The 14716-nt window shown below is 54.6% G+C and overlaps 1 protein-coding gene across 8 annotated transcripts in view; it reads right to left on the reverse strand.

Annotated features, from left to right (window-relative positions):
• Nucleotides 1-289: 289 nt before the first annotated feature.
• The window catches only part of CNTFR (ciliary neurotrophic factor receptor), a 200654-nt gene continuing 186227 nt past the window's right edge, over nt 290-14716 (reverse strand). For all 8 annotated transcript variants that reach the window (XM_039567358.1, XM_039567362.1, XM_039567363.1 and 5 more), the window contains 3 exons: nt 4054-4234; nt 2396-2540; nt 290-1494 (listed from right to left, as the gene is read on the reverse strand). In XM_039567358.1, the coding sequence (XP_039423292.1) occupies nt 1494; nt 2396-2540; nt 4054-4234 (327 nt within the window). In that variant the 3' untranslated portion in view covers nt 290-1493. The remainder of the gene's footprint in view (nt 1495-2395; nt 2541-4053; nt 4235-14716) is intronic.

The following is a 14716-nucleotide window of genomic DNA, read 5'->3' on the forward strand; positions in this document are numbered from 1 at the left end:
CGTCACAGGGGGTGGTGACAACCATTCCCTTTCCCTCACCAGGGGTTTCCAGGGCGGGCATCCCCCTTGCACCTTCTCAGGATGTCCTGAAGGCCAGCTTTCAGGTCTCCCATCCCTCTGGAAGATGGGGCTGTGGTCTCAAACCCCAGGGCAGCCTCCAGGGGGTGTGTGTGTGTCCCCCTCAGTGCTGTTCCCATGTCCTCCCCAGCTCAGCCAGCACCACACACGGAAGCAGGCAGCCAAAACCTCCCGCTCCAGATGGAAGGGAAATAACACCCAGAGCCGCCAGTCATCATGAAATGAACATTTAATGAAGACAGTCTCTCCTGGTGCGTGTGTGTGTGTGTGCGTGTGTGCGTTGTCTCTGTGTGAGCTTAGTTTTATCCCCTCTATTACTTTTTTTTTGATTCTTTTTTTTTTTTTTATATATATACATCTATAAAAAATTCAAATACAGCATGTCAACAGTGGGAATACTAGGACGTACGGTATTAAATACTGCGCTTGGGTCCAGGCAGGGCCAAGAGGAGGTGTCTTTACAAAACAGGACATCGGGCAGGATGGGGAGGAGAGCAGAGCAGGCACGGGGACAGCTGGGGACAGCTGGGGACAGCGGGGGACAGCGGGGCACAGGTCTGCAGGGCTCCAGCTCTGAAGGCAACAGCAGAGCTATTCTGCTTTTGTTGTAGAATGAGACAAAGACATTAATGGGGGTGATTCCCTGTATCCAACATGGTTAAAAGTTTGGGGGTGATGTTGGGGTGGGGTTGGGGGTGGCGAAGGCTCCTGCAGGGTGCTGTGGGAGGGGGAGGTGGAGGGACAGCTCTCCCAGGTGCTTGGCAAGGGGCAGGACGGTTTTATTGGTGTTTCACTTCTCTTTTTTTTTCCCGTTAAAACCCTGCCAGCTCCCTGCTCCGCATGGCACTTGTGAAAGCCACCAGTTCCCCCCTCCACCATCCCCTCGGAGGGGACCAAGACCCCCCCCTGATCCGTGCACCCCTCCAGCTTCGCCACACGGTCGAGAGCTCAGGGGAGCGAGTCCAGTACTTGGGGGACCCCCTTTAGCCATAAGGGGGTACACAGCTTGGAGCATCATTCCCCTCACCACCCCCCCGTTTTCATATCCCCTTTTCTCGGTGCGCTGCCGGGCGGGCGGCGGGCACGTCTTTGGCGTGGGGGGGTTAGCTGTATGAGCAGGGCCCTCAGCTGCGGCGCGGGGCCCGGGCTCGCTTCACTTCGCTGAGGAAAGGAAGGGGCACGGGGATGTGTCTCCTCACTCCGGGCTGGGAGAGGATTTTGCGGCTCCCCAGGGGACGGCAGCAGCTCTGTCCTCCTCCGAAGTGACGGCGAGAAGCGTGATACGTCCTCAGTGTGTGCAAAATCGAAGAGCTAAGAGACTCAACCCGGGAGCGGGGCGGCGGGGCGGGGGCAGGGGCGGCGGTGGGCGGTGGGGAGGCGTCTGCGCTGGGCTGCGGTGGATGGACAGATGGAGATCTGCAAGCAGGGAGTAGAAGGGTCACAGTCTCGCTCCGAACTCACCTGTGCCCCCTCACTGGTGGGACACACCGAGCAGAATTTGGCCTTCTTCCACAAGGGAAATTTCAGCCAGGTACCCAAACACACCATTTCCACCTCCTCCTCCCAGGGCTGGGCCCTGCCCACCCTCCCCTGGCTGCATGCCACCACCTCTCCTTATGCCACCAGTAGTGTCACACATGAGATGACACTGTCAGAGGGGAGCAAAGAACCCCTTGCCCACAAGAGGCTTCTCTTTGGGCACCAAAGGATGCGTGGCATATCCTTTATCTCCCGAAAGTGACACGTGTGGCTGCTTCCAGGATCCATCCCTGTCCTTGGGCAGTATGGGGACAGTGAAAGGGCATTTGGGTGTGACACCCATGAGACAGCAGCCCTGGTCTGTAGAGGAGAGGGGCATTTTGTGGCTCTCCAGGCTGTCAGCTCCATTCTAAGCCAAACTAAGGACATTTTTGAGATGCAATCTGAATTTTCTGATCTTGGACAATTTTTCCTTCATCACTGAGCAAAGGTGTTAGATTTCCATATGGTTTCTTTGCCTCTTAAAAAAGTCAGCAGTGAGGATGGGAGAGGGCTGCTGAGAACAGGACATCAAAGACCGACCACCTTGCCAGCTTTGCTTGGGAAGCCATTTTTGGGATCTCCAGCCAAATATCCATCTGGAAAAGCAGTCGGACTGGGTGCATTTACAAAAAACTGCAAGAAAACCCCAAATGACTTGTTCTCAATGCCCTTCACCCATAGCCTGGCTGGAGCATCCCCTTCCCAACCACACTAGAGTGCTGAGGTTCCCCATATCCCTGCCCCATCCCAGCACCCACCTCCTGCCTCTTACGCCTCCAATTTGGGAGATACTCACTAAATAAAGAGGACACTATAGGCAGCCACGACCAGTCCAGCTGTCCAACACACTGCCACGGCCCCACTGCCCACCACGGCCCCCTTGTCACAGATCTTGGTGGTGGGTGGTGCCATGAAAGAGGAGGTGCTAGCGCTTGTTGTCTCTGCAAGGAAGGAGAGTGGATGGTGAGGGGAACTGGGATGCCCTGGGATTCATCCCATAGGAGCAGCCCTGCTCTCCTGCTGGTGTGGATAGGAGCTGGCCCCAAATTGCCCTTTTCAGTGCTATACCATGCTAGGGCTGAGGTGGAGGGCTGGGATGATCCACGGGCTGGTGTGATCCATGAGACTTTCCCTGCTGTGAAAGTGGACCTACTGCTTGGAGTTGTTTGTGGCATCAGGTAGAGCTGAGCATCCTTCTCATCCCCATCCTGACCAGCTGAGCCACTCTATGCACCAGCTCTGTGGGATTTTAGCTAAAAGGTCATGATGAGCCACTAGTGCTCAGCAGAAAGCACCCCTCGCCCACAGAACATTTCAGACACAGCAGGCTACATCTGCTGGACTGGCTCACAGGGTTTGTCCTGCTTTGTACTGGACCAGATGCATTGTCTGTCCCTGCAGAGGGCTGGAGGATTGCAGGGAGTGCTTGGATGGACAGTCATGCTGGCGTAGCTTTGGCCATATCCAGATGGCCCCAGTGTGCCCCTGGCCAGACAGTCTGGGCTGATGCTGGGGACCAAAGAGTGTGTCTCAGCATCTTTCACACTCCATTGAGGTGTCACAGTGGGGCTCAGCCTTGGGGTTGGGATGTCCCACATCAGCCCTGCCTGGCTGCACCAGGCTACAGGGAGGTGTGTGCGAGGAACACGCGTGTGTGTGACAGACACGTGTGCCACCACAGGGAGTGGGCAGGTGACATTGGAAGGGGCATTTGCGTTTAGCACAATGCAGGTGGCAACAGAAGCAAAATCAAAACACTGACACCAGTGCTGCTGCAAGGTGTTCCTGGACTCCTTCCGGGGGGTTCATCCACCTGGGAATGGCGGGGGGGCCTGCAAATCCCTGCTGCTGCCTCAGCATCCTGGTAGGTGGTCTACCAGGTGCTGTTTCTAAAAGGGGGGTTTCTCTGCACAGGAGTCAAGGAAACCAGTGCAGGGTCTGCTCCATCCCTTCTGGGAAACGGAGGGCTGATAACACCCATTTGGACACAGTCCCAGCTCTTTCCTAGAAACAGAGACTTGTTAACTTGGTGGCTTTTATTTTGAATTGGCATCCCTTGGAGCCACTTTGAGGGGTCGGAGGTGTGGAGGGGGTAGGACTGGAGAGGGGAGGGAGGGCTGGAGGGGGACAGCACTTCAGGGAATAAAAACAACAACAACAACAACAATAGTAATACAATGCCCAGCTTCATTGTCCCACCCCAGGTATCCTGGTGAGAAGGATGCTGGACCCAGGTGAGCTGAGTCAGCATTCTTTAGGGCATGGTTGCACCTGCTGACAGGGCCACAGGTGGGGGCAAAGTACAGGGTGAAGGGCTGCAGCCTGCTCCCCAGTGTTTGGGGGCTGTCCCTGGCTGGGGACAAAGCCTGCATGGAGCCAAAGAGGAGATCCCTCAGCCTGGAGTCCTGGGCTCCTCCTGGATGAAGCCTGTTTGTACTGGGAGGGGGCTCTTACCTGTGATCTGGGCCTCCGTGGTGAGATGCTTGGGCTCCTCTGTCCAGGGGGTGGCATGGACAGCCACGCTCCAGTCACTCCACGTGCCGATGTCATTGTCTTTGGCTGCCACCTGGATGATGTACTCCTTGCCAGCGTAGGCATCCGTGATGGTATGCGATGTCCCATCTGACAGCTCGACCTGAGGGCAGCAATGGGGACAGGAGGGTGGTCAGAGGAGCCCCCAGGAGGTGTAAGACAATCAGTATATTATCTCGGCTAGAAGATGATAACAAGACTTTTGCAGCACTTTTGGAAACACGAGGGCATTTTGGGCAGAGGCACGAGCCCAGGACACGGATGGACAGGGAGGGAGATGCTCCAGCTGCAGCTACACAGAAGGTCTAGAGACCTGGTTCCACGCCCAAACTCACGGCGTCAGAGTGGAGTAGCTTCCTCTAGAGGTCACCAGAAACTAGCAGATGTGTGTGCGGGCTCCCTCGGACATGTTAGGGCAGCTGGGAGCTGGATATTGCAGGCAGTGGGTGGGGTGTGCAACGTGCTTTCAGGGCACCACTGCCAGTGCTGGGAGGAGGCTTCCCCACCAGCAACACCTCTGGCCAGCCTGCTCCCGTGCCTGCTGGCATCCCGTTGTTTTGGCTTGCATCCTTCCAGCTGGGCCCTTGGACAAGGATCAAGTTGTGTCCAGACGTCTTTCCTAGAAACCATTCCCTCTGTCCTGTTGTCACTACTGTCTGAGCCACAGAAGATCCTGCTGTCCTCTCTGCTGCAAAGCGCAAGGGCTTAACCCCATTTAACTCTCCAAGGGATCTCTGATCCACTTGGAGCTTGGCTCAAGGACAGAGGGATGCAGGTGCTCAGCAGAAATGCACCCCCATGGCATGGACAAAAGTGAGCAAACACAGGTGGCTGACAGAGGGGGAGGGCTCAGCATCCAAGTCACTGTCCAGGGATGAAGCTGGACTTGGCCTCAGGGTCCTGAGGGTATGGAGGGGACTAGGGCAGGAGTATCTGGCAGAGGCTAAGTGGGATATTGCCCTCCACCCCATCTCTGAGACAGAGGACCAACATGCTGCCCATTTCAGTAACCCCTGTGGTGCTGTGTGTGGTGTGGGGGGGCACACAGGGGACTCCTCATCTGCTCTGCACCCTGCCCAGACACATTTCTAATAAAGATGCTGCAGGATAAGGGGTGGTGCGGGTCTGACACAGCCCATCTGCAAGCACCAGTGCCCAGCCAGGGGCTCATGCTTGAGCAGAACACGTTTCCCTTCATGGGTGGGGGCAACTTCACGGTGTTGCCTATGTGGGGTCCTCCACATCTCCCCAGCCACCCAGAAGAAGGTCAGGCACAAAATCACGCTGTCCCAGGTAGCACCAACAGCCCAATGACCGGAGGAAGATCAAAACTTCTGCCTGGTCCTTGAAAAAGATGGAAAGGAAAGGAAAGAAGGAAAGGAAAGGAAAGGAAAGGAAAGGAAAGGAAAGGAAAGGAAAGGAAAGGAAAGGAAAGGAAAGGAAAGGAAAGGAAAGGAAAGGAAAGGAAAGGAAAGGAAAGGAAAGGAAAGGAAAGGAAAGGAAAGGAAAGGAAAGGAAAGGAAAGGAAAGGAAAGGAAAGGAAAGGAAAGGAAGAGAGAAGAGAGAAGAGAGAAGAGAGAAGAGAGAAGAGAGAAGAGAAGAGAAAGGGAAAGATGCACCACTGGGGTGCCCAGGAGGTACCTGGGCCAATGCACCTGTGGGATGAGGCTGCCCTGGCAGTGTGGCTGTACACACACGAGGTCTGGTGTGCATGCCAGACGGTCAGTGCCATTACCCCACTGCTTGCAGGAGTACCTTAAAAGCAGGAACCCACCCTGAGAAAGAACCAGCCCTTTTCCAGTCCCTTCAGTGCAGCACATGCAACACCCCAGCACAGATGCAATCCCTTTGGCATGAAAGCTGCAGCCCCCTCCATGCTTTTACAGCCACTCTGGGGGATTCCTAACAGGAGAAGGGGCTTTCTTGCTCCAAGTGAAAGCCTTTCCCTCCCTATTCCCACTTCCAGGGCTGCATCCAGCCTTCTGCCCAGAATATCGGACCCCTTGGGCTCTGCACTCCCAGCTGCTCCTGCCACCCGACCTGAGCCAGCAGGAGCCTCACATCTGGAGCACATCTGGAGGAAGGCCTGACTGGTCTCCCCACAGCCACCAGGAGCAAAGGGCTTCCTGCTGCCGGCGAGGCTTGAAGTGGTACCAAACCTCAGCAGTGTGGAGAAAGGCGTGTGTCCATCTCACTGCTGCAGGTTTGGGGGCTGGATGGGAGTCCTGCCTCTCCTTGCACCAGCAACTCAGCACTGACCCCCACAGTGCTGGTGGGATGCAAATGGGAATGCTAGTGGTTTCACTGGAGGCTTGTGCCAAGCTGAGACATTCCTAAGCACTTAACCATCAACAGCCAAAGCCCAAATCCATCCCTACCATCCAGGGGACACTCTCCACCGTGACATGGGTCTCACCATCAGGTCTGGCCTGTTGGCATGGGGACAGCTACTCAGGGTGTCTGTTAAGGGGACCTGAGGTCAGAGCCTGCCTGGAAGGAGCCTGACATGGGGGGCAGATGAACACAGTGACCCCAGTGGGGCTCCGTGCAGGGTCTCCCTGAGTTTCCAGCTAGATGAAGAGGCTGAGTCAGCCCTGCAGTCACAGGTGCTGCCTCTGTTGTCAGAATAACAGGGTCAGTTCACAGGTCTGGTCCCCAGCAGTCTATACCCATGGGGGGCTATAAGCAGGTCCCATCCTGGAGCAAGGCACAGCCCATCCTGCAGGAAAATGGTTTTGGGCCATTTCACTCTCAGGTGAAAACTGAAATCCTGTGAAGTCTGGGTAGAGGAGGATGGGATAAAAATAAGGAAGGTGCCAGTTCCTCGCATGGATCCTCCAACAAGGGGAGGGTCTTGGCTAAGGCACATCCCACCAGCCCCACCAAGCTCCAGCTCTCCTCAGCCCAGAACCAAAGCCCAAGCTGGACCAGGGTCCCCAGAGGCAATGGGCTCTTGGCACCTACCGCTGCACCCAGCAGAGCTGAGGAGGCAACTTCTGCACCCAGTTCTTACAGGGACACACCTTCACTGCCCAGGCACCTCGGGATGGGTAGGCAGGAGACCCACCAGGTTGTGAATCACCTGGTCTGCTTGGCAGGGCACCTCCCTGCAGTGTAGTGGCACAGTGAGGCTCTCTCTGCCACCCAGACCTTGGGAGCTCTTTGGTGGCATCCAATGTGGATGGCAGTGCTGAGGGAATCAAGTTAAATTAACTCCTAATGATAATTAAATGAAACAAAACCTCATGGGCTGAACTGCCAACTCCCTGCTGACTTGACTCGCTCTATGCTGGCTGGGTGGTGGCTTGGAACTGGAGAATGAGGACAGGGCTCTGAAAGATGCTGGCTTATCCAGCTGGTGTATGACCCTCTCCAAGACTTTCAGGATCCTCTGAAGCCCTGGCTCCTCCCTGGGACCTGCACCAAGCAGGTTGCATGCAGACCAGCCCCACTAAGGTCCTGCTGACCTGGCCAGGCTGCTTTTCCATCAGGAGCATTTTCTCCACCCCAAGAGCCCTCCCAGCCTTCCCTTGGGAGCAATTCCTGCCTCTTTCCACCCACAACCAACCGGCAGCTGAGTGTTTGTAGGTGGTGTGTCACAGGCACAGTGGGGTCAAGTCTGTGCCTTGCCTGGGCAGGGGGAGTGTTCCCCCAGGACCTAGACTAGAGGATCTGGAGGACTTTCCTTGTGGGATCTGGGAGGATGTTGCCCTAAACTCCACTTTAACACAGTAGATAAAAAGAGAAAGCACAGACGACATCATCCATCTCTCCCCACACACACACAACCTCTGGATGCAGAACCTCTGAGCTGGACAGCCAGAGACACATCCAGCATTTGTCATGGTGGGGAGAAAGCGACTGGGTGGGTGCCCATGGCCCAACACAGAAGTGCCACAGCAAATGGGAAAGCCCACAGGGATCAGGTCCAATTGAACACAGACAGGGAGAGACAGAACAGGGGGAAGACACACTGGGGAGGCTGTGGGGGGACGGATGCACACACAGCATCAAAGGCAGAGGGAGAAATTCCTTAATCCGTGTCCTCGCCACACAGAGACAAAAGTTGGAGGAAGGCTGTGCATGTTAGGTTTTTTGGCTGGGGCGGGGGTTTGCGTGTCGCTGCCTGCCTTTGTGCACCTGCCAAAAGTCACTCCGACTGGCTGTGAAGTGCTGCCCAGATTAATGAGGGATCAGTAGCCAGTGCAATGCAGAGCTATTAGCATTGTGAAAAAAAAAAAAAAGAAAAGAGAAAGAAAAAGAAAAGAGAGAGAGAGGAGAGAGAAATGAAAAAAGCCCTTGAATTCAGATGACAGCTTGCTGAGGACAGCGTGGGCTGGGATCCCATTCCCTGCCATGGTCACATACCCCCACATTCCTGCTTGGAAAGATTATGGAGCTGCTGAGTGCCCACCCACAGTCCCAAGCGCCAGGATGAGCTCATGGGCCAGTGCCACATTGATGGGATGGGGACAGGCACTTAGGGCAGGCTGAGGGGAGGATTGCCCAGCACTTGGCTTTCCCCTTGTCCATGCTGGTCCTCCCTGCACATGTGCTGGAGGCCTGGGGACATCCACAGCAGCCAAACACACCCCAACAGAGAATACCCATGTGTGCCCTCCTTCCAGTCCCTGCCTGCAGACTGGTGTCCCTGCCTTGCAGTGCTCGGCACAGCAGGAGTTAAGGAAGCCATTCCCCTCTCTGAGCTCCCCTCATCCTGCTCCCATGGCCCCCAGCCCACCCTGTCAGGGTGCCCTGGCAGTAAAAAAGGTCACTGTGCTTTGTTCACACCCAGGCTCTGCTCCTGGTGCAGGGTGACCAGGTAGCAATTATGTGTGAGCAGGGTGATGCACGGGCAGCTCTGAAGCCCAGATGGCCTTTGGAAGGGGATAGGGTAGCGGGGCAGGGAAGAAAACCCCACCCTTCTCTGCCCTGGCAGCTGGGCTGGGGGCTGGTGTGTGTTGAAAGGAGGTGGAGGGGGAGAAGGGGGGATCAGAAGCCTCCTTTTCTGCATCCCACATGAAAATGTGCTTGCTGGCTCCCCTGTGGTGGCAGTGGCTCTGTTTTCCATTCCTTGACACCTCCTGCTTTCCAGTGCAGCTCTTGGTGTGGGAAGGGGGTGCTCCACTGGCAATATGGGGATGAGGACCAGCACCCCTCTGTCCCAAGGCAGGGATGCACCATCTCTGTGTGTGACAGGACAGTGACCATGCAGCTGTCCCAGGTGCTGTATCAAGCCTAGATGAGTCTGCCTTCCCCAAAATAAAAGGAGCACCCTGGCTACTGTAGGGTGAAGCTGATGTGCTCACAGAGCTTTTGCCACCCGCAGCACACATGGAAGAAACCCCTTCTAAGAGCACAGCCTGGGTCTGCCGAACATTTGGCATTCTTGCAGCCTCCTCCTCTGGATGCTACTCGATTTATACTGGATGATGGGGGAAATTGGAACTGGGATAGGGAGGGGACACCCCAGTGGGCTTGATTTCACAGCCACTTTTCCCCACAGCAAGGGCCAGATCCTTGCAATGAGCTTTGCAGGGACTCAACTACACAAACAGCTGCTGTTTCAGGTGCCTTCAGTCCCTGTGAGTGCAGGGGAATCCCAGCAGGGCTTCCACCCGTCCTGGGGAACAGGATAAACCAAAAGCAGGAGTAATGCCCAAGCAAACTGCCCCACCACTGGGAAGTGTGGGATGGTCACTGCAAACAGCCAGTGCAGCTTGAGAAAAGATGTCACCATGAGGAAAAGAAATGTTTTGCTTTCTCCCTTTCAAAGCCATGCCTGGAGAGCAAATAGGTCTGACACTGATTACTAACAAAAGCACCCCCAAATACCTCCTCCTTCTGCAGAGCCGCAAGAATCAGCTGGTACAACCCCAGACAAAACTTTCAACCTGGACTCTGGAATAATTAAAGGTTGGAAAGAGTGAACGATCCCCTCTTATTCTCTGCCAGCCAGGTAGTGGAAGAGCCACTCCAGCAGGGTCTGAGCTGTGCTCTCTGCTGTCAACCTCTCCTGAAAAGGCTGTGGTGCTGCACACAGCCCAGCCCTGCTGTGGGTCTGGGAGGGTGAGCTACCACAGAACTCTGCAGCCCGGGCTGTGCCACACCAGATGCAGCTGGACAGATTCCTTTCTGGCTCAGAATAAACACCATCTTTGAAAGCAGCAGCTGTAACCACACCCATAATGGGAAATTTTCTCCAGATGTGGTGGCCCCCTCCTGCCAAGTGACAACTGTCAGAGGTCACTTTCGCTTGTGGCTATGGGGAAGATGGGATCAGGGGTGCTGAGGGCGCTCAGCAACAGCTCTAACCCGCCGGGCACTGCCATATGCTGCTTGCGGATGCCTTCACCATGCTGATGCAGTGGGCTGGGGGTGGAAGCAGCTTGTGCACGGGCATGGCAGGGCACAGACACCTGCCTGGTGTGGTCTGCATGTAGGCAGGGAAAGTTAGGCTTGCCAGCACCTTCCTACCTCCTTGTAGCTGTGTGAGCATGGAGGTGAGGACATGCACGCATGAGTGCTCTGCTGCTCAGTGGCACCTTCACAGGTGCTCAGTACTTTTAGGTCACCAGCAGTTTCCAAGGGGGCTGAGAGCACCCAGGCAATGCCAGCCAAGGGTCCTGAACCTGCTCTGTCCCAGAAAAGGTGATTTCTGGGCATTTCCCACCCCCCACCCTCCTCTGAGACATTCTCTGCTCCAGCCCTGCCTGCCCCATGCTGAGCTGCGAGTGACACTGTTACAGCCTCAGTATTTTGCTCCCACCTATTAATTCTTTGGATTTTTTCCCCCTTCTTTTTTAATCACTGACTTTGCAGCCAGGAGGGGAAGGGAGAGAAATGCTGCAATAAAAGCTACCAGGCGTGAAGTTGTAACCCAGCTTGCTCAGGGTGACCTCCCTGCCAAGGTTGCCTTGCAAAGAGGGGGAGTGCAGGCAAAGCAGCAGAAGCACGGGGGGATGCAAATGGAGACAAAGAGGCACGCCCGCTGCAATGTGACATTGCCACCGCGCCAGGGGAGGACGCTGCTGTGGCAGACAGTGGCACTTATTGCCTTCCTCCCCAGCTTGCTCCATCCCTCTCCTTGCCCCTCACAGGCAGGATATGCGGATTAGCTCACACTTTCAGGCTATTTCAGGCTGCTCCAAGGCAGGAACTTCCAGCGACAGCCTGTGAGATTCACCTCTCTGACCAAAAAATGTTGCTTTGCCCTGGGAGATGAGCCCGAGCCCACCCTGGTAGCCACTTCTGATATGGGTGAGGGAGGCCAGTCCAGAGGACAATGCCATCCTTGCACCAACACTAAGTACTTGCCGATACCAAAAAACTTTCCATTCCTGTCCCCAAAACCCCATCATTTGCCTGGATCCGAGCAGGCACAGATGTCTGCGTGGGGATTTGTTTTTTGCCCCAGCTCCTAAAATCCCATGATGGTGGGAGCGTTGCTGCTCGCACTCCCAGAGAAGGATGCTTCCAGCCTTTGCAAATGCTCACCAACATGGCCCTAATGCTTCCAGCACAGAAGAGGAAGGAGAGAACCCAACCACATTATTAGCTTTAAATATCTCATGACCTTTTACTGCAAATCTCAAGATCTGAGGCGCAGCCCGCCTCATGGTTCGTTAACATTTCATGTTGTCAGCGCGGCCAATGGGTTCAATTAGACTTCACGACGGCATCTGCAAATTGCTGGCAACCCACAGGAGGAAATCCTCCCTCGGTCTGGCCACCAGCTCTGACACTGAATAAGAAATACCTTCTTGAGCCTTGCCACATTCCTGGGATGTGCATCGAGCAGGCAAGTGCTCAGCGCACGTGATCTCCCTCCAAAAACTGTGAAAAGGGGGGATCCTTCTCCAGAAAATGCCATGGGAGGGGAGCAAATTGGGTGCAAGACCTGCCCTGGGCTCCCCAGAGATGCTCAGGATGGTGTCTGGCCACCCGTCTGCATGTAGGGATGAGCACGCAGATGTGCTTGGGGAGATCGCATGTGTGAGTGCGGCAATCGCTGCTGTTGCGAGTTAACTGAAGGAGCCTGTAAAACCAGAAACAGGCTATTAGCAATCCATTAGGAAAGGGTATCCAGTTCCAGCCTAGGTAAGCCATTAGAGGAACATCTGAGAGCATTAGGAGAGCTCGCTTGGGGCCAGGATGGGGCTATAAAACAGAAGAGGAAACCACGCTAATCTGGCTTGAATTACAAACTTAAAAGCAGGAGAAAAATAAAGGATACCCTAAACATTTAATGTTTTATATTTAGGAGACAGAAGGGGAGATTTTGCCAAAAGGAGAGAATAAAAAACCTGTTTAGGCTACAAATATCCATCTCTCTTCTGGCAGCAGAGAAACCACCAGCCCCTCTTCCAGAAAGGGAGGAGTGTGATTTTAAAGTTGCTTGAGTTTCAGAGTGAGCTCGGTGCTGGTGGGGTGGAGGGGAGTCTTTGGCCACACGATGTGACACGGCTGCATCCCCAACAGCTGTGAAGTGCTTGTGCCCAGGTTCAAGGGAGCTGCTGTGAGGTGGCACGATCCAGCACATGCTTCACTGCATGCCCATGTGGAAACTCATTATCATCATCATCATCATCATCATCATCCCTCCATGGTAATAATTCCCAGAGCACATCACTGTAATTCCCAGAGCAAACTGCAACATGAGAGCTGCTAAGTGGTCTGGGTGGAAAGGCACTGCTGAGCAGGGGAAAGGGACTGCAAACGGCATGCTGGAGCTCAAACCAAGTTTGCAAAACCCTGGGGAGGGAATGAGGGTGTCTCCTCCACTTCTGGGTCAGCCCCAGAGATTGCTTCATGGTGTGGGATGCTTGGGCCAGGCATCACCTGACTTTCTCTGGTGGAGGGAAAACTGCATTCATGGCCAGCTCACACAGTGGTGGTCTCGATAAGATCCACTGCTCCCGCCACTGATTGCTTCATCTTCTGGTGCCAAGCCCTGGCATTATTAAAATCCTGAAAGGAAGAGCCTGGAAGAAAGCAGACACTGATTGAATCAGGCCCTATGGTATTCGACAGCTCGACATCCATCTGATCCTATTAGTGCTCATTCGGTCCTGCCTGCCGAGGTGCTGTGCATAAATCAGACCCTGCAAAGATAACAGGAGGTGGAGAGGTGAAAGAGGAGCTGCTTCTTCCGCCAAGAAACACCACGTGTGAGCAGCATGGATATTCTGTCTCTGGGCAGCCTCCAGTGTTCCTTTGTGGGTTTTTTCCTGCAGGGATGCTGGGCTTCCCATGGGGCTGCCAAGTACATGCTTAAAACTCATGGCTGGGGCAGAAGTGGGCTGCCATGAGGAGACAGGGATAGAGCTCAGCCGGTGGACCTTGGGCAGACAGGGATGTGCCAGAACATGAGGTTACCCAACTCCTTCTGACTGCTGGCAGGGACTTCTCCTCTCCCTACCCTGCTCCAAGCTGCCCATGGTCAGCATGCAGGTTGTGTGGGCACAAAAAGCAAGGGCTTCTCTGTGCCAACAGCCCATAGGGACAGCAACTGTCAAGATGGGGGGCAGCTTGTGACAAGAGACCTGCACCTCCACGAGAATTAAGACTCCTATGCAAGTGTGGCATGTGGGACCACCTCATCCTTTCTCAGGATGTCCCTTTGAGCTGTGACCCAACACCACCACTGCAGGACAAGAGGCATAGATGAGCTAGACTTGGCCCTACCAAACCATGTCCTCCCCTCTTCTGTCTGGATTTGGGGGAACAGGGACATCCTTGAAAATGACAACAAGTAATAAGTCAAAGAAAGAGTGCAGGGAGGCTTGGGCATGCTCACAGCATGCTGATATTGGTGGGGTTAATTTTGGGTACAAAAACCTGCATTTGCAGGGTGCCCAGCTGGGCTAAGCAGGCTGAATGTGCCAGTGGGGTCTGGGGTCAGAGCAGCTCCAGCTGCTGCAGCGCTGCCTTTCTCTGGTGTTTGGGAAACGATTGAATTAGGCGTCGCAAATAATTCATCTGATGAATAGTGGCAGTTTTCCTCAAATCATCCACAAATCAGATTTTTCATTACCCAGCCAGAAGGGCAGGGAGTCAGAAAACAAGGCTGGCACCTCACTCACTGAATTCTTGCACTTGCTCACTGAGCAAATTATTCCCCAAACACTCTTCTCCATCCGTCAGTGATGAGGAACATGTCTCTTGCAAGGGGATATTGATTAAAAGCAGTACCCACGACTGCTGGGCCTTCCTGAAATGCTGGGAGGTGAACCCTTCCCAAGCCATCCTTGCACCCACCAGGAGAGCTGGTACCTTGAGCTCTCTCTGCACCTCAGGGTACCTCTATATAGAATAAATTAAGTTCTGACTGCCCAAGAGCTGCCTTTTCCAACTAGTGTGGCCCTGCCACCAGTGTCACTAACACCTCCATGTATTTCCCACCATTACTGCCTGCCTGACAGCACTGATGGAGAGGCCATGTCATCCCCTCAGGGCTCTGCATTGAGGCAACTGACATGGCTTGACCCTGCAAATATGGTACCCCACACCCAGTGATGGAGGGACCAGGCACTCTGAGAGTGTTGAGGTGGAGGTAGCCCAGTGGCTATCCCACCATTTTTGG

The sequence above is a fragment of the Corvus cornix genome, chromosome Z, assembly GCF_000738735.6.
Source record: "Corvus cornix cornix isolate S_Up_H32 chromosome Z, ASM73873v5, whole genome shotgun sequence".
In the NCBI taxonomy this organism is placed as follows: domain Eukaryota; kingdom Metazoa; phylum Chordata; class Aves; order Passeriformes; family Corvidae; genus Corvus; species Corvus cornix.